The sequence below is a fragment of the Plectropomus leopardus genome, chromosome 4 (genome assembly GCF_026936395.1).
Source record: "Plectropomus leopardus strain MGB_pleo_1.0 chromosome 4, ASM2693639v1, whole genome shotgun sequence".
In the NCBI taxonomy this organism is placed as follows: domain Eukaryota; kingdom Metazoa; phylum Chordata; class Actinopteri; order Perciformes; family Serranidae; genus Plectropomus; species Plectropomus leopardus.
The window spans coordinates 7,414,457-7,441,738 of record NC_142179.1 but is presented as its reverse complement, the minus strand read 5'-3'; the positions used below and the strand labels follow the sequence as shown (position 1 = coordinate 7,441,738).

The 27,282-nt window shown below is 36.9% G+C and overlaps 1 protein-coding gene across 7 annotated transcripts in view; it reads right to left on the bottom strand.

Moving 5' to 3' along the window:
- Nucleotides 1-27,282, bottom strand: part of ksr2 (kinase suppressor of ras 2) — a 142,460-nt gene that overhangs the window by 105,850 nt on the left and 9,328 nt on the right. For 5 of the 7 annotated variants that reach the window (XM_088076454.1, XM_088076455.1, XM_042488537.2 and 2 more), the window contains exons 2-5: nt 18,575-18,715; nt 16,181-16,331; nt 3,162-3,197; nt 774-1,275 (exon numbers count right to left, since the gene is read on the bottom strand). In XM_088076454.1, the coding sequence (XP_087932580.1) occupies nt 774-1,275; nt 3,162-3,197; nt 16,181-16,331; nt 18,575-18,715 (830 nt within the window). Of the gene's footprint in view, nt 1-773; nt 1,276-3,161; nt 3,198-16,180; nt 16,332-18,574; nt 18,716-20,017; nt 20,192-27,282 lie in introns of those variants that run through there. The other 2 variants (XM_088076456.1, XM_042488536.2) reach the window with 2 other exon arrangements.

The window sequence follows — 27,282 nt, the reverse complement described above, 5'->3', positions numbered from 1 at the left end:
CAATGGATGTTTTTGGATATTGTCAAACTGATTTTTTTTGTCAGCAAATACATTTTTTGTATCATTAAACTGATTTTTTCATGTGTTGTCAAATTGATGTTTTTGTGTGTTTTCAAGTTGGTTAAAATGTTCTAGATGCTGCACGTGTCATCGAGTTGGAAAAGATGTGTGGCGCTCAGCTTGACTTTCAAAGTATACTATGGCCCACCACACAATATTGGTTAATCAAGCAATATCGCTTTGCATTTTATGACTATCATCTCACAATGGCAGGACTATCATACAGGTTGAAGAAATACATCAAGTAGGAACTACGCAGGTGAAAATTATGTGTTTTCATGAATAGCCGGTAAACACGCAAACAGAACGGTTATCTAACAGCACACATCTCCTGCTAAGTAGAGAACAAGAACACATGGTAGCAGCAAAGAGGCGTACAGTCGACAGTCAGGACCGCCACTCTCAGGAGTGATGACTGAAACAGTTGCATTTGTCTCATTTGTATGTTTTTTTTTTTTTTAAATATTCCATTTGATGCAAGAAGCAGCTGGCCCCCAAGCATTCTTCACATTAGTGAAGAATGCTTTCGTCTAATTTTCTTTCCTGCATCACAATACCTGTTAATCAATTTAGGAGTGATAGCAGCTCCAGATCGCCTGCTTAGAATTTTGGAGGTGGTTTGACCTTTGTGTTTATATCATGATTTGGGCTATTAAGTAAACGGACAGCACCAACTGTTTGCCATTAAAAATCCAGAGGAGTGTAAGACTTACTTTGGTGTCTGTGTGTCTTCCAAGCGGTTCCCAAGCTGGAACTCGTGGGATTTGCTGCGGTGCAGCGCTGTGAAGCCCGGCAGCAGATGGATGAGCTTGCGACTCGGCGGAGGTGGCGTGCCCGGGGCCTTTACTTTGTTCCTTCGCCGCATAGGGGGAGTGCCAGGCGGGGTCATGGTGTTGACCACCAAGGGAGTCCGAGGAGGTGTGTGGCCAAAATGCCTCTGGCGGGGTGACGGGGGCAGGGAGCGATGACCAGTGTCCAAGGGAGGGAAGAGCCCTGTGGCGGGGCTGTCGACGGTCAGTCGATCGGCATATAAAGGGGGGGCCAGGGCCTGAGGGCTGTGGCACATGTGCTGGTTGTACTTGGACTGGACTTTGGGGCTTTGGGAGAGCTGGAACCGGATCCACTGACTGGCCTCTGGCTGGCACACCGGAGTGTTTTCTTTGCCCGATTCAGAGGTGGGCCACTGGATGGACCAGTCCTGCTTTGCCTGGCTCCCTGTTGGAAGAGGACAGAAATGGTTCAATGCCAATGTAACACCTGCTTGTGACAAACAGCATAAAATGCATGTTCACACTAATTCAAATTAATATATTGTATTTTCTTGCTGATTTGTGGTGATATTTAGCCATGCAAAGAGTTTGTTTTACATTTTTTTGGTGGTTTAGTACCCATTCTTAAGAAATGAGACAAATCAAGTCCTACAAAAACAAAAAAAAAAACCTTAAAGTTATCAACACACTAATTCCATTTCTGGAGTGAAACATTATTTTTTAGGGATTTGTATAAATGGAATAAATATTGTTTATGAAATATTTTTTAACTGCTTTAATTTTTTAAAACATGCCCTGTGCCAGATAACAACCTTGTCTACACAAGATATTCATAACTTCAAAATTTAAAATCAGTGTAAACATGTACTTCTACAATCATCTTTGTTTTTAAAATATATGCTGTCAAAATGTACGACCCTCAAACCTCTGAAAGCTGAGTAAATCGGTTTCATTTCTTGAAAAATACGAGGAGAAGGCAATGAGCGAATAAACAAGACATGGCGCAAAAATTAGCAAGAAATTGGTAAAAAGTTACATGAAAATTACCTTAAAATAAGCAGAAAAAAGAAAGGTAAAAAAAAGTAAATAAACCCTGAAAATTGAAAGGAAACCCATATATGTATAATTTCTTTTTCTGTAACATCATTTAAATATAGAATTACGACATTTATAGTAAATACATACTTTATAGTTTTGTGGACATTTTTTCTTTTTTTTTTTTGTTTAAATTTACCAAATTAAACACATTTGAAAATGAAAGTAATAAATGTGTACATTTTTGTCAACTCCATTAGATGTCAGCTCAGTCAGATCTTACCTCTGACATCCATTATGTATTGTATTTAAGAAAAAAATTAATCACTAGATGGAGGGCCACTACAAGGTTTAATAGTCGAGACTTTGATCATTTAAAATACATTTTCCCAGCCTAACTGAAGCGTTAAAATAAAGTTTTGTCCCAACTCTCAAGAATGAGTGTTATATTTGTCTGTTTGTAAGCTTACTGCCTCGAAACCTATACAATAGAGGTAAAAGGATTTTGTTAACACTGAATACAGCTTTTTAAAAATGCCATCTGAAAAAAATAAACAGCAACATTTCCAAAAACAATGTCCCAGTTTCTCTGGATAATCCATAGACCTTATAATTTCCACTGGAACTACTTTCTGCTGAAGAATAAGTACCTATGAAAACTGCTGAAACAGTTGTGTTTGTGTTGCGTAAAAAGATGTTGCTGTCAAATTTAACCTATTTTTTTCTGCAGTGAGAGCATGTCCATTGTAGAAAACTCAGGAGCAGATGCCTTAAAACCTGGGCGAATAAAACCACAACTATCTACATGTCTACATAGTGAGTGAGAACATTTTTTTTCTCATAATTTGGGCAAACATTTTTGTGTAATATGGTGTATCAAGTGAAACTAAAGTGCTTCTTGTCATGCACTTAATACTAAAACATCCATTAGCTCTACTTCTTGATTGCAGCCGTAAGAGTAATCCTGGCAGCAGGCAGACATTTATAACCAGCAAATGTGCTCAATTTGAGTAATGAAGAATTAACTTCGCCGTTATCTGATGTGAACGTATTAGTGGTGCGGTGGTGTTCAAATATGCTGATGTGGAGCAGATTAAGCATGAATGGATGGAGCAAGAGAGTGAGAAAAAAATGGAAGAGTGCACCAAAACAGAACAGGTCAAAGCTGCATGAGTCATAACACAAGCTGACTTCTGCCGAAACTTTCTGTTGGATGAGAAAGACAACGGAGGCAAAATAACTAAAGGTGAGCAGCCAAAATGAGTGTTTTTTCGAGCTCAGATGACAATACTTTACCTCCATTACTGTGCAATTTATCCTCCTCAAGTTGTTCTTCAGAAAGAAACAAAAAAAAAAAGATGTTTATTGATCTGGCAGAGAAACAGCTGAAACAGTCTGCAACATCCTACTTGCCTTTCCATCTGCAGTTGCACATAGCCAAAAGGCTGCACAACAAAACAAAACATAATGTTGGTAGAACTGATCCTGGGTACATCTCAGCAGATGTATCTCATACATGACTCTGGGCAAAATCCACCTCAGAGTCTTCAAAAACTGCGATTGACCGCCGAGTCACATGCAATGCAAATTGCTGTCAACAACACTATGCTTTTTTTAAAATTTTGTTTTGTGTCATTATTTTTCTTGCCTGTGACATTGTCTCTAAGGAACTATAAGCTTAAAAAACACAAACTTCAAACACAGTATCAACACCAACAACATCAAATGAACCACGACAAAATATCTCCCATAAAGGGTCTCGCTGGAATTGCTAAACTTGATGGAAAAAAAACCCTGCAGCCTTTCCTATTCTGTAATGTTATGAAGAAGACGCCGCGAGGAGCTACGAGTTGTGGGAAGAGACGGCTGCAAAGACACAAGGGACATAATATACAGGAATTTTCAAGGGTCTCATTTTCTTTTTTAAATATACACAAGTTGTCTTGACGGGGGGTTCTTAAATTCCTTATTAAGGACCTAAAAAAAGGCTGCAAGTTCTCATTCAACAAAGGTTATATTTAGCTCTACTGAAACAAAACATTTTGTTTTAACAGACACAGTGGGGCTGTTAATATCCTGCGGCTGGGAAGAAGTTGTAATATTTGTTAATAAGTCAGCAAATGAATTAAGTTATTTGAGTAATTCACAGAAAAGCAAGTTAAATTTCTGTTAAACAGAATAAATGGGGTTTTTTGGAACATTACTTAATTTAAAATGTCACAGTTCGTGAAGTTTTCTCCTAAAATAAGTGGGAGGACTTTGGACGTCTTCCTGAGGTAAAAAGTCCAGTTCAGTACTCTGGCATTAAAAATCTCCTTGTTGAACTTACACTATAATGAATGTGCAGCTTCATCAGGATATACCTGGCAGTGGAGGGGTTAATAAGGTGAAAGGGCCAAAGCCACGGTAAAAACTAAACTTAGGGAGCGAAGGTCATATCATGAAGCCTGAAATTCTGCAGAAAGTGTAAGACAACATTTTGTAGAATCCTGAGGACACATTAAGCCAGTGGTTCTCAACCAGGAGTCCGAGGACAAATAACTGATTGACTGATCAACTGCTAGATTGACAGACAGACAGACAGACAGACATATATATATATATATATGTATAAAGAATTAGAATAAGAAAAAGAATAAGTGTAAGAATAAGAAAAGAGCCCATTAAGAGCTCAGTCTGCGCTGCGTTCAGGGACCTGCGACAACTTTCAAGAAGGGACACAGATTAATACAAAGGGCCACATTCACATTTTAAAGACAGAAAAAAAAGTTTGCTGTCAAACATATTTAAAGAAGTGGAGTGTGTATAGTACTCTTTTAAACTATCCAGGAGACTCCCATGTTAAAATGTTGACAATATCAACTGTCAAATGGGAATTTATGTCAGTAATAATACTTTGAGAATCAGTGGCTCGTCCTACTTTGTGACTCTGCGATGACGCACCCATCGAACAGGAGCAAACGTATGTCAAAGGCTGTGGAGAATGTAACTCAAACATAAAATTACAGTAAACTAAATGATGTTACTGATTTGTTTCTGCTCTCTGGCTAAAGTTTCTCTTATCAGTAAGCCTGGTGTGTCCTTCAGTTGTCGTGGAAACCTGCTGGTCTTCAGCACTGCCTGGCACATGTTTATCTGTCACCTGCACAGAATATGTTTGTGTGAAAAATCAAAGTACAGAATGTAAAGAGGGAAAATTTGAGAGTTTATGTTTGAGGACGTGACATTTTACATTAACTGATGTTCCAGAAAAACAAATCACATTTGCAAGAATCGATTAGTCCCTGGAACATGCACCCTGTTAATGGTAATTCACGCGTAGGATATTAGTCAGTAGGGTCTCTCGAGTGAAGCTGTCGCTGCCCTCAGTGTGGCTGCCTGAGGACCACGCTCACACTTGTGCCTAAACCCACATTAAGAGGCCCACATCTCAACCCTAAAAAACCCTTCGACGAGTGGGCCCAGAAGATCGCACATCCACATTCGTGGCGAAAGATGAAGGGGATGCTTAATCAAGCCTCCTTTATTAGCAGAAATAAAACCACAACAAGCCACTCAGAGCTCGACAAGTTCAGCTTGCCCTGCACGAACGACTGGAACTAATCAACGGACACTGAAGAGCTCACACCACAGAGGCTGACGTACAGGTGAGAGGCGAGGGAGAGCTGACTGATCAGGTCTAGAGGCGCTTAACCCTTTAATGCCCTGCTCAAGTGTTTGGTAGAGAACATTTTGAGTCACTACATCTTCATGAGAATTGTGTTGAGTTCACAGAAAATGCACAAAAAATCCACTAAATGTTGCTTTTTCTTTTAACTCTCTGCCTTTTCACTTCGCCTACAGGAAGTTTGTAGCCAGAAAAATCATCACACCCAAAATTAGGGGGATATTAAAACACATGATACATTTAATGTTATCCATTATATAGGCTGTGAAAACGTTTCGTAAGTATGATTTTTTACTGTCTAAACCCACGTTTTGTTGGCCTCTTATGGTAAAGGTAGAGATGGTAACACAATAAATGTATATTGTTGAAATTATATATTACATTTTATTCAATTATGTATTTGGTGAAAGAAATTATATCAGTATGATTTTTCCACCACTTCCAAGACATTTTCAAAGTACAGTTGTGTATGGTAAATATGCGTGGAAATAATAACAGCATTGGTAATACTACTGATTCCATGGTCACAAACTGATATATGTTGGTATTCTAAACATATAGGAAGCATTATAACAGTATGAGTTATAATTGTAACTTTTTCTCTCTGTTTTACCAATACAGCTCAACATCTCAACCATTTGGTAGATGCCTATATTAAAAAATGATGCGGTATGTTAAAAAAAACGAAAAAGCGTTGATTTTTAGCCCAACGGACATAAAAAAGGCAAAGAAAAAATGTTTCCATTGCTTTTTTCTTGGTGAGGACTTTCATACCTGACACATATGGTGCCAATTTGTACTGTCCATTTTAAAATTAACAGCTTGGAAATCCAATAAGACAGTTCTTAGAAAATGTCAACCAATCACCTTTGATTTTAATGATGAGCTGCAGTAATTATATTCTTGCATGAGGCAGCCACGCTTTAAAAAAGCTTTTGACAGTGCCTATCAGGCTGATACCCACGTGAAATTTCTCTGCAAGAGAAGCGATAAAGTCGAATCACACTCACGAAACTGTTGCTTCAAGTAATGAGTCAATTCATCAAGCACACTAGTATCTTAGCAACTGCTTCAGCAAAATAGTAACAAGACTTGACTTATGAATTTCTTGTTTCACATGATCTCACCTTAGCAAAAGCCTCAGGCGAATAAAAAAACCCAAAAAGCTTGCTGCTAAATGAGATGAAGAACACAGACTGAGCATAACCCCTTTGAGAACTGTGATTTAACTTAATTTGTGTGGCTTGTGCTTGTTAGAGAGTGAGTTTTAGAAGTTACTTTTCATGCAGAGTTTTGATAGGAAAAAAAAATTTGAGTCTTGTAGTTTATCACAATGTCTAGAAGCCATTTCAGCATGGCGGTAGCCTGCTGATATCAAGGCTTGCTGCATTCAATCAATTTTTGCAAAAGCATTCCTACTGCTGCTGAGGTCACATTACAATATTGCTTTTTATTGCTGCTTTCTTTGACATGCATTAGGTATTATTTAAACTGTATCATGGTACAAAGTTATTCTGATACATTTGCAACCATTTTCTTAATTTTAAACTGTACAAAAAGAAGATGATGGGACTATGAGTAAGCAGCTGTCACATTCTCCAGCTAAACTACCTATAAAATGGTATCATTTCTGCATCTTGAAATATTACCTCTAAACTAGATATTCCTGATGTCTACTCTGGATTACTGCCTCTAATGTGAAAATGTCACTTTAAAAGACAGGATGAGCGAACCTGAGGAAGGTTAAACATGTACTTCCCAAAAAACACTCTAATTTAAAGCAAAAATGAAGAATCTAATGTGTAGCAAATGTTAAGTGTATGATAATTTTTATACCACGGTACACGGTATCATGGTATAGTGCTGCAACTCTATTCCCCAACAGGCTCTTCAGGCTGTGGCATGACTCTCAACTGTCCGGCACTATCCCACAGCCCCTTAGCAGCCTCCAGCAGGCCTCACTGACCCAGGCTACGCTCTGCTCCTCCACCAAGGAACCACAGGGAGGGCGAAAGGGCAGCGGGGTCTATGCCCACAATCAACGGCCCTCTGTCAGCTTTCCTCCAGTGTCCAAATACCCCTGGATGTGGAGCTGTGGACTTCGTCATTTTGTGGGGGAATTTCATGCCCCTGCTCTCTAAGCATTTGTTAACAATAACTGGATGAACAACATTTTGCACTCTCGACAATCACAGCACGGCAGGAAGGGATGTGCCAAGAAAAGCACTGGGATCCATAATAATGCCTGCTGTTGGGCAACTGCTGACATGCGTGTGAGTTCAGCTGAATATAAAACTTATTTAGAGCCTAAATGAAATAGGAAAAATAGCAAGAAGAGTGTAGCCCATTGTTACAAAGTAGAAGGACATAGATTTTATAGCAAATGTACTCGAGTAAGTGTAAAAAGCATTCTGCATTTTCTGTGAAATGTCATAATTGGCATGTTTTGTAAGTTTACAGTGACTTTTGACCACTAAAATCTAGTAGGTTCATTATTAAGTTTGAGTGGACATTTATGCTAAATTTAAGAAGACTCCTTCATGGCTTCCTTGAGTTATAATGTTCACGAGAATGACGTGTCTTCTGAAGACACTGCTTTCACAAGAAAAAGAAAGATGAGGTTGCAGTGACCTTGACCTTCCTACTATGACCACCAAATTCAGTTAATTTTGTAGTCCAAGTGCACGTTTGTGCCAAATTTGAGGAAGCTCCCTCATGGTTTTCTTGAAATATTGCGTTTACAAGAATGACAAAGACGAGTTCACAGTGACCTCGACCTTAGACCTATGACCACTAAAATCTAATCTGTTCATTGATCAGTGCAAGTGGATGTTGGAGTTAAATTTGAAGAAATACCTTCGAAATGTTCTTGAGATATCGTGTTTAAGAGAATGGGACGGACGGACGTTTGGACAACCTTCCAGCTACGGCAATCGGTAAGTTGGAGGCATTATTACTCAAGTACATGTAATGGAGTAAATGAAACACTAAACCTCTCACCACTAATAACTTTAAATGTAATTTTGGAGCCACACTGTCATCAATCTTCCATTCTTTCCTCTCACCTGAATCTCCACATCGGCTGTCGAAACAAACAATGCACCTGAAGCATTTAGCTTCTCTTCTGCTGTGATTAATGCAAATGGCACTCCCCAAAACCATTAATGGGGCAATCTTAACACGCGGTGAGGCTTTGAGAAAGGCAGATAACAGCCTCATAATTGGACTAATTACCTCTAGATGTGTTGCCTCTTTGGGCTAAATGGCAGTGAAATGCCACCGGGACAGTGGCTGGTTTATCTTACTTCCACTGTAAACAGGATTTGGCGAAAAGGGCAATGGCTATATTCAATAGATGCAGTGTACCTTTTTAATCTGGACTCTTTTAAGATGCAGTGTAATCAGTGGGACTCAAAGTTGGACTAATTAATTAACAGCCAATAAGGACCACCCAGGGGTGCTCAGGAAGATGGGGGTTCGGTCAATGCTCCTTCTGGTTATTTTTCCTTCCCTGTTGCATCTGCTCTTTTCTTCTCGACATGACAACGTTTTTTCCCTCACCTCCTGTCGTCATCGCCTCTTTCTCACCCTAATTTTCTCTCATGTTATTCCACGTCTTCCTTCCCCCACATGCCTCCTTCACTTTCCTTTCCTCTCCTCCCATATTCCGCGCCTCCCTCTCCTCTGCCTTTCTTCATCTCTTTTTCTCGCTGATGGCATTTGAAGCCAATTAGGTGTTTGTATGCATGTGAAGCTGTCTCAAGGCCGAGCACGGGGACATTCATTTAACTATCAAAGATTACAGAGGAAAGGCACCGAGAAGACCTGTCGCACTATTCAGGATCAGCGCTATTAGCCCTATCAACAAAAGACCTCATATTCAAGAAATTGTCCATGTGAAAATGTTCAGGAGTGTGAGTGTGTGTGTGTGTGTGTGTGTGTGTGTGTGTGTGTGTGTGTGTGTGTGTGTGTGTGTGGACTTGTCTAGAGGGGCGGGCTGGATAATGTGTGTATATTGCAGCACAAAGGACCGACCGGCTGCCTCCGAATTGTATGACTCATCCTCATTGCAACTCGTGGACTGCAATCCCAAGAGCCTGTAGTTAAAAATTCTATTAACTTGCATTAGTTTCCTTCCTCCGCCATTACACCACAGAGCAACATGCATTCACTTCTTCTATATCTTCTCTGTTGCTGCAGTTATGTATAAACTGCCAAGATTGTAAAATATATGAACGTCCATGTCTGCCAATTTTGACATAAATCCTGATGACTCATAAACTGGAGCAACATATTTTCTTAAGAAAAAAAAGTGGCATAAATCTGTAAATCCATTTCTGTGCTCTCATTCATGTTGGTTGAATCTGTACTTTTGCAACAACCTCCAGATTATTTAAGAGAAAAACTCCATAAAAAGCCTTAAGATGTAAGAACATCCTCCGCTTTTTGCTTAGCAGCACATAAATAAGGCTGTGTAACCCTTATAAACACATGCACATCTTCTACACTTGCATATATACATGTTGACACACAGGTACTAGCACACAGATGTGCAAATGCGACAATGTTTTGAAGCCGTGATATATCTCCCTCTCCGAGCTCCATCTGGGTAGGAATATGAAGACTGCTGCTGCACAGCTTGTGTTTCTCTCTCGGCTGAAAGTGGTAATGTTGCTGTGGTACATTCACACGTCTCTAGCCAGCCCCCCTTTTAGAGAGCCTATTAGTGGCTCTGTGTGGCCAGACCCTGCCTTTGGAGAGCCAGGGAGTGAGGGAGAGGAGCTCGGTTGGAGGCAACAGGCGAAGAGGAGAGGCAGAGAATAGAATGATAAACAATAAGCAGGAAGATGGGAGAAAGAGGGGGAAAAAAGGCAGACGGTGGAGTAATAAAACAAAAACAGAGAGGACAGAGAGGATTTGATATGGTAGTTTCTTGGCCAAAAAACATTACCAATATGTCTGACAGAAAAAGAATTTCACGTACCAGGTTTTTCCATAGCTTTCCTAGTGGATAAACTTTGCTTAGTGTGAACCATGTATGGAATTTTGGTCATGAGATAACAGGTAGTTTATATCGAGGGAAGATCATAACCTTTGTCTTTATTCAAAGATGGTTTCAGGGGTCAAATGTGAATGACCTCCATGATCTTCAACTCCTTCCCAGTCCATGCTAGGGATGTATGTTTCCATCTGAAACTCCATCCTAAAGTTCTAACAAAGAAAAATAAAGCAATCTTCACTCTATAAAGATCTCTTTTGAAATAAAAGTTTGCAGTATGATAGAGCAGTGGGCCGTGCTTTGTGCACCGCTGAGAGGGCTTTCCTAAATATGCACCCATTGTGTGTCCTGCTGTCCTCTGAGTAAACCAGCCGCTCAAGGTTCAATTCATTCATCCATGGAAAACACGAAAATTACAATGCTACAATCCAAGCCAACCACTGCTGATAACAAAACACGGTGTTTAAATATCAATAAAGTAAAATCCTACATAAAATGTCATAAAACTATCAACTTAGGACAAGACTGGACACTGCTAAAACAACATGGACCACCAGAAACATCCTAAAGTCTGCAAGTCACAAGGAGTCAGTACTTTAATCACAACATCTTTGTTTCTCTGACACCCTAAAAACAGCAACTCCACTGTGGGGAAGACCGGAGTATGACGTGTCACGCTGTAAGGAACACTTCATAGGTCAAGGACCATAGTCTGAGACTGAAAGAACACAGAAAACAAAATAGGATGATTGCGAACACCAGAACAAAATCGAAACCAGACAGAGAACTGACTTGGAAGAGGTCACAGGTCACACAGCAGGAGTTCAGTGGAAAGCTGGAGAAAGATCAATGAGGTTATTCACCTCCTACCATTTTTTAACACATATAGGGGTCAACATGTGCCATGTTTAGGTCCTGTGATGACAAGAATAATTACTACAAAAAGTAATGCACCAAAATGTGTGAATAATTAACATAACACAACTAACACATACTGATGAGCCAGTAATTTGTCACAACCCACATATTCTGAAAGGCTGAAATGACCAATGGTACTTGAATTGTCTAAATCTAATCCCCATAACTAGGCGAATAGTCACTCTTACGACTCTTACTCACATCGGGATCACATCTATAGTGAATTAAATTGTGAAGATGAATTATTCACCATTTTTCTGGGCACAACAGAGAAAATCCACATACAGAAGCTCCACAGTCTTGTCTTCCATCAAAAAAGTGCAACATTTATCCTTGAATCAATAAAAAATAAAATCATTCAACTTTGACTTTTAATTTCACTTGGGACACAAACACCAGTCTCCTGGGTCAACGTTTTGTAGTTGTTGGACCTATAAACCTCCCCACCACCCTACACAGGCTTTTTATACCTTTTTTATCCTTCATCCATTGCTCTGACCAGCTAATAATGATGCAGATCGTTTTAAAATAGATTTGGTTGAAAGCAACAGTAAGTCTCATACAGACTCTTAAGGGTGCATTGTGCGTCCGTGTCTGATGTCAAGGTGACATTTCTTGACACTGGGAATGAAACCAGGCTGTTAGCAGATGCTCATCCTATAGTTATAGTAGGCAGGCTGGTCATAGCCACTTTATGTTTTCACATTAGGCACGATTGTTTCGTAACGTTACAGAGCACGATTGTTCCCTCCTCTCCTCTCTCCTGCTGGTCAGCTTTCACATTAGTAACCTGGTTACTATACCTGAGTACACTTGCATATGTCCACAGTCCGATACAGTGGGTGGCGGTATCCAAGTAGTTGGTTTGCAATCCGCCAATAGACACAAAGAAAAGGAAGCAACCACTTGCATCATCAACTAAACTTTGTTTATGCTCCATATGGGAACACATACATACACATTCAGTGTAGCAAGTAGACAATAGAGTCCTGCTTAACCATCAGCTCAGAGAATGAAATGGGCCCATGCTGCTTGGATACAAAGGTTTATGAAAAGATAGGAGGCGTTAAGGAATGACTTTACAGACCAGTTGTTGACTATAATATTCCTTATTCATTTCCAAAGTGCATTTAAAATAGTGTAAAAAAAGCAAAGGTCAAGAATATATCAGAGAAATGATGCAGGGTTTAGTTATTGCCATGCACAAACTGGATTATTTTGCACTCATTAAAATCAGAAAAGACTCTACACCAGGTGCAAGATGGAAACAATCAAAACTGAAATTTTTTATTCAATGCACTGTGAACAGAGCCAAAGTGCTGAACAGTGACAGCAAAAGAGAGCTGGTGTCCAGGGATGCTTGAAGCCTGACTGGTCTGAGCCCAGCTGGACTGAGGCATAGGCGGCTGAGACCCCCTGACAGACACAGCCAGGGGACGCCTGCCTGTCTGCCTCTCTGTACAACATCCGCCTCCATCCCCAATCAAGCCGATGAGACAGAAAGGAAAGAAGTTAGAGAAGCACACAGGGAGGCGAGCCAGCAGTCTGACAAACGAGCGACAGAGAGGTGTGAATATTCTGAGAGGACAGCTGAGTACCTGCAGAATCACAAAAAGCCTGCTTTTAGGGGCTGTGCTGCAAATGACCCGTTTGTCTGAACGCCTGAATCCTTATTCATACATTTAAAAAATACAAATGCTTTGAAGAACAGCCAAGTTACACATCCTCTAATAAAACACTCTGTTAATGAAGCACAGTTTTGTCGAGGGCACATTGAAGAAAAACTACTCATCAAGTTAATTTGGTTAATTATTCAGCTGAGCCTTCCATCTGAAAGGACATCTGCTACAGAACAGTGAGTGTGTATGTTGTGTGTGTGAGCGCGTGTGTGTGTTTGAGTGGGAGTAGAGGAGAAACAGATATGTTATCAAACGGGTTTACAAAAGGTTGTTACTAAACCTAACAGCCCAGTTTTAGCGATGATCTACTGCCCCCTCCTGGTTCATCTGTATCATTGCAAAAGCTTTGACCTCACACACTGGAAACAAAGTGCAGCCTGTGACGCCACCTGGTGTGCAACCACAAAACAAAAGAAATGCACTTGTGGCATCACAGCAGGTGCCTTAACAAGTTTGTAAAGCCACAAAAAATACAACAAAACACCGAGGGACAATCTGAGGAACATGATGGCTGAAAAAAAAAAAGATTTTAACAGCAGTTATATTAGACAGGCAAACTCTGCCATGTAAAAATGTAGCTTTAAGCAGCACAGAAAATGCCTTATTTTGAGGTCCTTTACACCTGCAAGGCATCAAAGGCCATATGATCCAATAAAGCAATAACAGCCTTCCAATACGTTTCCCTGTAAAATTATTTGTAAAAATACCAATAACATTTGCACACATTGAACTCAGGTGGGTGAATAAGGCATCCACAGGGTTAGCGGTTCCATCCTGAGCCGTTTCTACCCGAATGTCAAAAGTGTCCTTGAGCAAGACACTTAAGAACATCATAAATAGCACTATTGTCTTTTTATTTGGCAGTTTGACCCATACAGGACAGGGAGCAGGTTAAATTGTCAAAGTTTGCTAACTTTTCAATGTGAGCACCTGGCGTACTGTGTTACTGTAGTTTCATTACTCAATCATATGACTATATGACACGGACATATAAAGCAATCTTCCACAAATATGTGAATTGCTATTAATGATGGCTTTAATCAACAATGATTCATAATAACATAATGGTGTTTTATCCAGATCACGACAGCTAATGCTCTAAAGAGACCTTATTTCTGTTAAATTTGCAGTTTGTTAAGAAAAAAGAGAAGAACTTAACCACTGTGGGTGAGGGTGAACATATGGAGAAAACAGTGCCACCTACAGAAAACAAACAGTACTGAGCACACTGTGTATTTAGTAAGATAATCCTGGACAAAGACTCACATACATATATGTGTCTTGCAAATCAAACTACTGGAGGATCTGATGGATTTATCTCAATGAATGCTGAGTTAGAGATAAATATGGTTGATTGCTGTAATTAAATCTCGTTTTGATGATGAATAAATTAAGATTTAAATAAAAACATTGTAAATTGCACAATGTTTTAGTAAGGTTATTAGTGTTTAAAGACAATAGCAAGGATCATTAATAAACAGTTAAATTTTCGATTTCTTTTTCGGGCCATTAAAAAATAAACTGCAGTCTTAATATGTAACAAAAGTATTAGTTCGGTATGTTTGGATTGTATTATTAACAAAGCTTTATTTTTTTTAATGACTGACACAAATACATAAACGTTAACACTATGTTTAGCTACTATATACAGTATACTATAGTTGTGATATGACATGAAAGATCTCATTGATGTTTAGTATCATATATGCAGCATTGAAGGTGTCACTTAAAGCTCCTATCTCACCCATGATTCATTATATGTGATCAAAAGTTAAAAAGCATTGATTTTATATTGATTCTACACACTTAATATTTGTAATAGTTAGGTTTCATTTGTTGTTTTACCTGCTTTGTCCAGAGATTTTTGTGTACTAAAACTTTTGCAGTTTTCCAAAGGCAGTACCGGACCCCTTTACTTTTCACTATCCGAAAAACCAACGTTATATTAAAAACAAGACTGAAGAAACTACATGCACTAACGCAGGTAGTTCTGAAGATATAGAAGTTGAAATGGTGTTGTATCTGATCACTTGCAGTAAATTATACAATAAAATAATGAAACATACAACACTATAATAACTCTGATTATAGCTTAGCACGTGCACATGAATGTGCACATTAAATTTTGAAAAAGGTTTTTCTTAAATTGCAAATAAGATTGATGAAGTTGAAGAAGCTGGATGTAAAATAAGTATTTCACTAGGAATAAAACTATTTAAAGCAGATTTTAACTTCTACAGCGGGTCTCTATGGATGAAATCACATGCATCACTACAGGATAACAGCGATAAATATTGGCGCTGTACCGAATAGTTTTAAGCTTTGAAGCTTCATTCTTACTGCTTGCATTCAAATTCTAAATTAACATTTTTCTTTTTGGCATGTCATTTCGTTTAAACCCAATATTTCTTTTATTTTTTATAATATAGTTGAGTACTGTCTAACAAAAGTATTGAATGCCCTCAAAAAATACTAAAAATAAGCAGCTTTTCAGCAGCTGGCTCTCAATTCTCAAATGTCAGAGTGTCCCTGAATGCACCAGAGACAAAAACAGTCCCTGCTTCAAACTGTTTGACCCTGCAACAGTAATGTAACTTTTTTGGGGGAAAAAAGGTCCAAATTTTCTTTAAAAAGATGATAAATAAGGTAAACTCAGTGGTGTATTGTCTGCCTCAAGCAAGACACAAGGTTTAATGCAGTGATGGCATCCAATGAAAAAAATAGATATATTTTAGGGTGAAACCAGCAGAATTGTAACAACCATCTAGTCTATCCTTCTTACATAATACACTGCTACTGGCATTTACAGTTGTACTGTACAAAACAAAGTGCATTCTATAGAATTTGATGATTACCAACCATAAAAACTACATTTTATTTAATTTCTGTCGAATGACACCAATACCAAGGAAAAACACAGAAAATTAGTCACCTTATAAAGAGTGTCTTCGATAGTTTGCACGCCAGATTATTTCAAGTTAGGTATTAGTTTAGTGTGTATTATTGTGTGTTTCTGTGAGCTCATCTGTGTGTGTTTTGGGCACACCCTTACCGAGCTGGTGGGCCTTTCTGAGGCAGGAGAGGGAGGCGTTAAGTCGGGCGCACTCCTCTTCGTTGGCACCAAACTTCTGCAGCAGCTCACACACCTGCTCCTCGCTCATCTCTAGCAGTCCCTCCAGGGTCACCTCACTCGGGCTCATCTCCTGCAGAACACACACACACACACACACACACACACACACACACACACACACACACACACACACACACACACACACACACACACACACACGTATGCAAACACATGACTCAGAGACACACAATACTCAGATCTAATACACTATTAAAAAATTGAACATGTACGATTTAAGATGCACTGAATAACTCAACACATTGGCAGCTTCCAATGATAATGGACAGACGCAGGGAAAACTTTGACCTTGGTCAGCAATAATGTTTAAGTCAGTCAAGAGTGCAAAGAGGTCGTGGATTGTAAAAACACAGGCTTATCAGTGTCACTTTTAAAGCAATGATTTGGGTTTATCTCTTGCCACAGATGTTTGCAGCCAAATAAGCTGCAAACAGCAGGACTACCTGTAATGGGGTAAGACACCTGCCAGTCAAGCAAAAAATGCCTGGAATCATATTCTTTTTAAGTTTTAAAGCTAAAATTTGGTAACTTTTATAAAAATAACTTTTTTTGTCATATGTGCTAAAACTGCCACTATATGCAGACAGTAGTAAATGAGATAGATAATCTGTAAAACTAAAAAGAAAAGAAAAATAAATCATTGTCAGTAGACTGAAGTACCAAGCACCAATCACCAACCGGACCAACTTTCTAATTTCACATCTTAAAAACACACTGAAATATGTTTCTGAAAACACCTGAGGTGAGAAATAAGTCAGTGCAGTAACAAATCTTGATTCATACTCAGTTATGCCGAGCTTGAGATTTTGACTGCAGTTCATAAGCAGTGATTGACATGATTGACAGCTGCGTTAAAGACGCCTCGGCTCAGATTGGTTGCTTTAATTCACGCACGGTGGATTCTTACAAATGCAATGAGAAGCACTGCGAGGAGAACACGTATCCAACATGATGGACGGGTCACAAACTAACACAGTATGATTGTTAACTAACATGGTATAATTGTCAAACCACTACCACAAAAAATAAAAATAGAAAAACAAGTGAACCAAATAACCAGTTTTTAAACTAAAACCAAATTACACTAATTACAGGACAGGTTTCCTGCAGCTTAAGGCAAGTTAGATTAAAGCCTTTTTAAGACTTTTTAATGCCGCTCAGAATGAAGAGCAGTTTTCTTATAACCAAAATTGATGAAGGGCAATTTTATTTTGCCCAAATGTTTGTTGTAACATAAAACATTACTTTTCTGTCCAGTGAAAAAGTTGTTATTATTAACAACAAATGTTCCCTTTTAAGAGTAGAACATAAAGAAGACAATGAACGTATATTGCCATAACAGTGTCTATTTGAATTACCAACAAAAGTGGGAAATATCTGGTATTTCTGCCCTGTTTTCTGGACATTTTTTTTGTTTCTCAATCTGCATTTGAGATTTCACAGCTTGGACTCACATCATGACGAGACTGAGAAAAGGAATTAAGTAAATTATTTCACAAAAAAAAGTTTCCAATTATTTTTGAGATTTTACAATGCAAATTGCGAAAAACAAAAATCATAAAATCCTACTTCTATGACCTTTGAAGAAGACCTTTGAAAGAATAATTAAAGTCGATTTAATACCAATTGACGCTTTATTTCTAGATTACTAAATACAAGGCCTTTTAAGACTTTTTAAGGATCCATGGGAACCCTGCGGGAATGTAACAGGAATGAAACAAGAAAAAATAAGAACATATAAAAGGAAAATCCTTTATTGATAAATGATGGGAGAAAAATAACTAATGCCGATTTTTCCAGAAGTGATTGGTATGATTAAAAGTTGGCCAGCATTAATTATGCTTTAAATAAAAATATGAGCCACACAAATACCAAAGAAATCCCAGTTAGGACAATGTTAAATGGCTAGTTTGTACAATTATTATTATTTTTATTATTACCTAATTTCCTAAATATTATTTCATTATTGTGAATTGATATATGTACTATGTAGATGCCGCAGATAAAATTATAAAAAAAATAACTAATACTGATTTTTCCATAAAAAACACAAAATAGAACACTGGATGGTTTGACAATTATGAAAGTGATATAAATCACGTGACATAGTTGACACCATCATCTGATCCCTGTTGGAGATTTTGTTTGAAAGCACTCTCTGCCACTATCTGCTGGTTACTGTACTGATGCTAGATTTGTAATCTGAGCAGTACTATCTTAAACTTCCACATTGTAATGCTGGGAGATTAAAAAATGAGCCTCTTCTGAGATAAAAATTGCAGCTTGACCTATTACCTGTGTGACCTCCTTCCTCAAGTTGACGATGCGGAACCAGTGGCCGAGGCGAGGGAAGTCCTCCAGCTCGACACTGCGCTCCTCTAAGGCCACTTTGCACTTACAGGACAGCTGGCGGCTGAAGTACTTCACCAACTTCCCCTGAAAACAAGAGGGACAAATACAGTGAGGGAAATTTGCAAATACATGACACTTGCTTTAATGCTGATGAATCCTTTTTTAACCTTTTCACATAAATTTAAATTAAATATGATCACTGTACCACCTGCCCTTCTTTCTCTTAATTTCTGTAAATGATACTGACTGCTTTGTGTTGATTGTGTCTGTTTGTTTCATTGTATAATTGCAAATATAATAATAATAATAATAATGAAACAAAATGTCAACAATAAAAAATGAAATGATTACTGTTACACTGTGTAAAGTACAACTGTCCTGCAGAACATTAAAACCATATGTATTGCATTAATGTACAACTCTATAAAAAGAACAGACAAATACCAGATACAGACCAGGGAGGGGAAAACATGGAAACGCCTTTCATTAGTAGAGCTGGATATCTTTTTTTTTTTTTTGGAAACACTGACTTGTTTGACTTTTCCACACAATACAACATGAAATGCATTTGTTTTTTTGTTGACTACACTTGTCCTGGGGACCTGACCCCTTATCACAAGCAAGACTGAGAATAAATAAAAACCCAAAAAATGGATAAAGTCAATGCGCAAAGGTAGATATTGAATTCCATTACATCCTGTAGCCACACAAATACCAAAAAAATCCCATTTGGACAATGTTAAATGGCTAGTTTGTACAATTATAACAATAGTTGTTATTATTATTATAATATTATTATTCCCTAACTTCTTAAATAGTATTTCATTCTTGTGAATTAATATATGGAGTATGTAGATAGTTGCTGCAGATTTTTTTTTTAAAAACCTGCAGATAAAATTAAAATAAATAAATAAAAAAAAACATAAAATATTATATAAGTTGCTTAAACTGAAACAAAAACTATGTTTTAAAAAAGCGATTTTTAAAAACACTTTTATATTACACTGCAAGAGTACTGAACAAAAACACTTTTCCAAAAAGCACACAAAAGGTTCTAAGATCTCTTTTAATTGTGTAATTGTGTAAAGTGTTGAATGGGTTATGCTGTCAAACGTGGATTAGCATCTTTGATAGCACGTTTGTTCATCCAAATACAAGTATGTGAATGCTCTCTCTCTCTGTTGCTGTTGTAGATGACAAGAAACCCACAGCTTCGTCTTTCAGCTCCAAAGTTTCATTTGCGCTCGCTTTATGTGATTTTGAGTAAAGTTATTTGGCTAAAAACAAATATTGTTAGCATAGGCTACAACGCTGTGTAACGTATAGCGCGCATGCTTAGTGGTTCATATGTCTTTAACACAACACTTCACAAAACTGGCTACACACCTTACAGACCAACCTCCTCAGTTTTCCGTCGCCGTGAAAAACTGATCCTGTTGCTAACGCCGACAAAATAAAACTGACGGGAAGAACTCGGTTCCGACGCGCATCAATTTATCGCTGTGTGCACCGGACCGTTGCTACCTTCCTACCGTGAATTTTTGACTACGATGGTGAAGGCATGACCCGCCCATCTCTGCCATGCTCTGCCTCTGATTTGTTACATTGACATTCTTAGTCCACCTATCACACTCCTCTTGCCCGAGAAGTAGCCAATCAGAGGGAGAGTAGGGCGGGTCAAATGAAATGAAATGAAATGAAATGAAATGAAATGAAATGAAATAAAATAAAATAAAATAAAATAATTTACTATATATTTGATTTGATTTAACATATATTAAAAACGACAATGTATATAAATAATAGTATAATATTAATAACAATAAATAATGCTTAAATAACTAAATATAAAAATAAATAATATAAAATAATAATAATATATTAAAATAAAATATTCAAGTACTCTACCATGAAGAAGCTGCATGCCACACTTGAGTTTAACCTTTTAAAACCTGGATTGACATCAGTTTTCTTGTGCTACGTTCAGAGGCCTTTCACAAGCTTTTTGACCCTTTGAAACCTGTGCAAATTGGTTCAATTTCTTTCGAAAACATTAATGACCAACTTGGCAAGAAATGTCCCACAAATTGCAAGAAATTAGTCAAATGTGACAATCCAAACAATTAAGGAAAATGTCAAGAAATACTACATTTACAATTATAATAGTTTTATATTTAAAACTATATTACAGGGAAAAAAATAGAATAAATACGTATTTTGTGTTTTTTGTTGTTGTTGTTGTTGTTTTTACTTTGTGTGTGTTATTTTCAGGCAGTTTTCTTGTAACCTTTATATATATATATATATATATATATATATATATATATATATATATATAATTTTTGGCCCTGTTGTAAAGTTGATGTTACATTCTCCCCATGTTCTTGAAATAAATCAAACCACTTTTCTCAGGTTTCAAAGAGTTAAGTATTAGATATCTTAGCACAAAATAATTTTAGTAGAAGTAAAAGTCACCTGATAGAAAATTACTTGAGTCAAAGTCTTAAAGTATCCAGTGTTTTCTGTACATAAGTATCAAAAGTAATTTTATGATATTAAATGTAAGCAAGCTTTGAAAGTAAAAGTAGCTCACAAGAAAATGCTTTAATTAAAAAGCAAGTGGCCAGAATTTTGAGAATTATGATTTTTCTGTCTTCATAACATAAACCACCTTAAAAAGGAGCCTCCATTACACTTGAAGAAAAATGGAAAGAATTGAGAGAACAAAATCAACTTTTCAATATGTCCATCTGACCCCTCCGAAAGCCAATTCCTCCCTTATTTTGTAGAAACTAAAAAGCTTAGGGGAGATGTAGTAGAGTAAAAGTAGTGGAGTAAAAGTTGTCAGAAGGGACAACTTCAACATCATGTGCCTGACAAACTTAACTTTTTAATTTTATTCCCACAATTGAAATAATTTGTTTCTTATTAGCCCTGAGAAACTCTTCAGTACACGCTGAATTAAAATGATTATCACAGTATGAGATCCTGTAAGCACATAAACAGTGTCACCGTAACGCTTTCAACACCTTTGAGTTACACAACCTTTAATTGATGCTACTTGTAAGCACTTAATTTACATGTTGACTGCGTGTTTGTGCCAAAGATGACAACATGGTGAGCAGCGGTGAGAAAGGAGGGACCACAAAACTCATTTCATGCTGAACCAGAAATAAAAAAAAGATGACAGCAGGAGACTTGTTTTGATTAAATGAATCCAACTGCTCAATAAATACATAAGAACACAGGTGATTGTTTGAGTCATGTAAATGCTTTTATCGATTATCACAGTGCGTCAATCATTCAACTGTGACAGTAAGTGTAGTTGTCAACTTCATGTGTAAAGACTGTATATAAACATGGACAATATGACAGTTTCCCCAAAGTGTAACATTTCAATCTTGATCGCCCCCTGGTGTCTGACTGCAGTAAAGGTCATAAAGCATATTAGTGAATGGGACATTAAATTAAGTACAAGCCAAGTAAATTTCTCCCCAAGCTGGTTTCTATCACTGAAGGTAGTTCTCATCACCCTGATGTTTGTTCAAGTGATTATTTTTATGATCAATTCGCTTTTAACAAGTTATTCAGTTCTACAAAAAGCAGATTTTCCTCCATGATTGACAGCTGTGAAAGCCAATCCATACACTTGCATTCAATGCACTTGCCTGGATATTTTAGCTTCACTTAAGCATAGCTGGGGTAAGTAAGGCGCGCCGTCCATCTCAATATACGGTATATGATAAAGACCATTTAAACATTCACTTATTGCTATGCTTTTTTTCCTTCTTTTTATTAATTACGGTTGTCTTTTTTATTTGCTAATACAATAATAATAATAATAATAATTATTATTATTATTATTATTATTATTATTATTATTATTATTATTATTATTATTATTATTATTATTATTGTTATATTATTATTATTATTATTATTATTATTATTATTATTAATAGTAGTAGTAGTAGTATATTGACAAATACCAAAGATATCTCAGTGTAAACAATGTTAAATGGATAATTTGTACTATAATAATAATAATTATTATTATCACTACTATTGTTATAAATGATAATATCAAAATAAAAAAATAAAATAAAATAAAATAAATAAAATTAAATAATAAAAACCGTGACAACCAAAATTAATAAAAAGTGAAATAAATGCATGAAAATAAATGATTGTTTTAATGGCCTTTACACACTTTAAGTTGAGAACTGCTGACACACTTGAATGACGACCTATTATTTGCTTTGACGCACTCTGGAAATTGATAGAAGCATTTACATGACTCAAACAATCACCCGTGTACTTATGTATTTATTCGACAATTGGGTTCACTTAGTCAAAACAAGTCTCCCACTGTCATCTTTTTTCATTTCTGGTTCAGCATGAAATAAGTTTTGTGGACTTCTTTTTATAATTTATTTATCTTTAAGCATAATTAATGCAGGTCATTTTTCAATCATACCAATCACTCCTAACATAAATCTCATAAAATACATCATGACAAGGCCGCTGTTATCTAGTAGTGAAAAGTATGTTTACTTAACAACTGCATAATTTTGAAGTGCTTATGCTTTACAGTATTTCCTGTATTTTTACGTTATGCAACTTTATACTTGTACTCCATTATATTTCAGAGGTAGAAACTTTTCTCTTTTGAGCGCTGGAGCTATTTTGCAGATTTCACACAACATGTACAATATAACAGATTTTTGTTTTTGATTAAATGATCAAACACTATACAAAGCACTTAAATAGTAAAATGTTACTGACACATTAATCCCTCAGTAAAAGTAATAATATAATATGTAATAATTTGACACCCACAGTAACTCTTTTTCTGCATTATGAGTACTTCTACTTTTGATAACATGGTTATTTTGCTTCAGTACAGTTTTGAATGCTTTTACTTGTAATCAAACATTTTTTACACAGTAGTATTGCAACATTTAGGTCTAATAAAGAAAAGGATCTGAATACTACCATCATTCTATACACCTAGCTTACTAAAAATTCTTATATAATCTTATCCACAGCCTCTAAACAATTTCAATATCAATAGATTGCTCCTTTATTAAAGAATGAGATGGCTGCAAAACTATCAGATATGTAGTATAATGTAATGTTTTAAAAATACATATATTTTGTTTTGACTGTACTTGAGCATCAAATTTACAGTGAAGTAAATTTGTGCAGAAACAATGGGTCTGATTGAAAGTGATGGTAAAATAATGGGTGACGTGATGCTTTAAGATTTAAGGATGATACATTTGGATGGCCCCATTCCAAACATACACCTACAAAAAGACTGCTGGAAATTAGACAGCACTGGCCTACATCAGTGCATACCAAAGTAGAAACCAGTGGAGGAGGGACTTGCAAGTCACCTCTGAATGCAGAAAAACCCTCCAGCAGCTGCCCACGGCTGCTAACGCTCTGCCCAATAAGGCGACTGCTCAGTCCACACCTACAGAGAAACACACATTTACCCTGGCTAAATGTGTCCACTTCTTACTTATCTACTTAATATATATAATATATATATCGTAGCATTTTTACTTGTTCATAGGACCATGGCATAAATACAACATAGCATGAGAAAAAGAGAGGGAGACAGAAAGACATATAGACAGAAACTTTTAAAGAAGCTCTTCATTCAACACAAATGTATGTCCATCTTACACTATATAAGTCTAGTCTGACTGTAGACCAGGGATCCTACTAGTTAGGGAAAGTAGGATTTAAGACTTTTAAAGACATTTTAATGCTACTTGGAATAAAATTCAAGACCATTTTTACAGTTGCCAATACTGAAGGAAAAAGAAAATGCATAAACTGACATCAATTAGGTAAGGTTAGGGAGAAATTTATTTTATTTGTCAAATCAATATTTTAACAAAAAAGAATATTATTATTATTATTATTATCATAATTGTCATTATTATTATTATTATTATTATTATTATTATTATTATTATTATTATTATTGCAGTTATCGATTATTTTGAGCTTTTGCAATGCAATTTCAGACAAAAACAATCAACAATAACAAAATCTATCCTACTTCCCCAGCATGCCTTAAATTTATCATTTTTAAGATAGATTTGAAGCATGTTAATGCCAATTAAGGCCTTATATTCAGAATAATGGATTAAAAGTCTTTTAAGACTTTTAAAGGGTCTGCGGGAACACTGATGCAGACTCTTAGCTCTGTTTAACCCTTTAAAAATTTCTCTCAAAAACATGGGGAAAATGCAATTAGCAACTTAACAAGACATGGCCCAAAAATTTGCAAGTGTAATAAAAAGTTACAAGAAAATTACCTGAAAATAAGCCAAAAAGAAAGAAAGAAAAAGTAAAACACAAACAAGAAAATGAGGGACATTTCTTGCAAAGTTGGTCATGTACTTTATTTTTTTTTTTCTAATCCTTCTCACTGGACCTTTAAAAGTTGGACATAGGCTAAAAACTAACTAAAAAATAATGTTTCAATCAATAATCAAGACACAGTATATGGTATCTGTCAATATACAGTAAGTATGAATGAGATTTATCTGACTGATTTATCTAACACTGATAAACTATAGAGGCTAACGTTAAAAAGCTTCAGTTCAGAGGGCATTGCAGGACCTTGGGTCAAGTAAAAAACTTCTATCGTGAAACATGGCCAGAAAACATGTTCATGAAATCCTATATGACATTTGTTGTCATATTTGTTATGTATTCTAGTGCATTAAGAAAATAGATTTAGCCTTCTCCAGGCTGATCCCTTCACTATAAAATAGGACAAGCACAATATTAGCAATAAAAACAAACACTGTTTTTTTCCCTTTAAGAATGAATTCAGATTTAAACACAAACAAAAGGCATACTTATTTTAACTTAAGGTGTGAATTTTTAATTTTTAGATTTAATTTAAAACATGCCCTACATGTTTAGAATCAATCATTTAATCCAGCTCATAAATGTTTTTACATTTTTTTCCATGTAAAATTTATCCCACTGTTTAATTAAACAAATACACTTGTTTAGCACAGTTGATTTTCTATTTAACATGTCATTCATTTAACATTTAGCAAGCAACTCTGATTTGTCGCAGTGCACATGACCCCAAAATCACTCTCTCTAGACCTAAAATAAAGGTTGACCTTAAGCACATCAATCTCAAGTGACGTGAACAACTGATTATAATCCTTGTGGATTATTATGTGACTTCTCTCTGTCTGCACTGCAACTAGAAGCTGCCGTTGTCAATGACTATAATCTCAGGTGACATTAGGCCTTACTCCACCAAACATGTAGAACAGTATCACAGGTACAAAAAGAGGAAATGGTACTAAGAGTGTATTTCGCTAAAGTTTATTGAAAAAAGTTTTTTTTCCTTGAAGAAGGGCCCCTAAGTGAGAACATGTGGTCGGTGGAACCTCGAGTAATATGAGTTTATGCCCCTGATCTAAAAAAACCAACCAACCACAGAGCTGCATCACCATCCTAAAGCTCCAGTCTGAGCAGATTTGGCGAGGCAAACTTTTCTCCCTCACTGTGGCGAAAACCAGACGGGACTGAACATACTGTACAGTACTGTGGGCAGGTGCACGAGCATAAGCTGCTGGGGCAAGCAGGCTAACAGAAGCACGCCACAAGCTGAAAAATTATCCCTGCTTTTAACACTTAATTATCTTTACCTTCTGTCTCCGTCCTTGCACAGACTGCTAGACATGCCTCTGATAATACTGCCTGGATTTTTTTCACTACCAAGTTAGAAAAATGCAACAATCAACTTTTTCTGAACAAGAAGACAAGCCCGTCCTACATCTTAAACTGCATGGACATTGGTTGGACAAGGATGGACCAAGATACATGTTGAATCTCAAGGGAAAAATAAATGAAAAGATGAATAACCCCGAATTTGTTAAGGTGTGAAAAAGTCAAATTGACAAAATTAAAAAGATCCTCTGTCATGTTTAAATTCCAAGCAGGTGGGGGCAATTTTTACAGGCACTTTGACTCTAGTTAACATAACAAAAACAGCATATTTCCGAAAATTATTTTGAACTAGATGAGCCTATGACATGCACTAAATTGACTAACTGGAACTGGTTCATAACTGGAACACTAAACAGCGGCACAGCAGACTATAGCCCCTTTTAATACTGCCTGTTCAGGAATATTGCGCCATAATGCCGCCTCGCCACTCTGTACAGAAGGTACTATCACTGATCATGGAATGGGGAGTGCTGAGTCGTCTCGCCACAATCAGCAGGATGGGATTATGGGCGGGACGGGTGTGACATTTTGATGGCACGTCATGTGTGCAACTCACCGTGAGATTGAAAAAGCAGCTGAGAGCAGCTCGCTGCCAACTCAAAAAAGAACAACCACCGAAAATGTCCCCAAATTAGGAAAACAGTCATTTTGTTGAACCAAGAAGAATACATCACATGTGTAAAGGCATTATCAGTACACTGATGTAGATATGGATGAGTGCTGGATCTTTAAGAAAACTATTCATTGAAAGCATATTCATGAACTTTCAAGGGCCTAAAACGCTTCCAAAAAACAACCTTCAACAGTCAAATGGCAAGGAACTCACAGGCGATTGTCCACTGGCCAAAAGGTCAGGCAGATAAACTGTATGA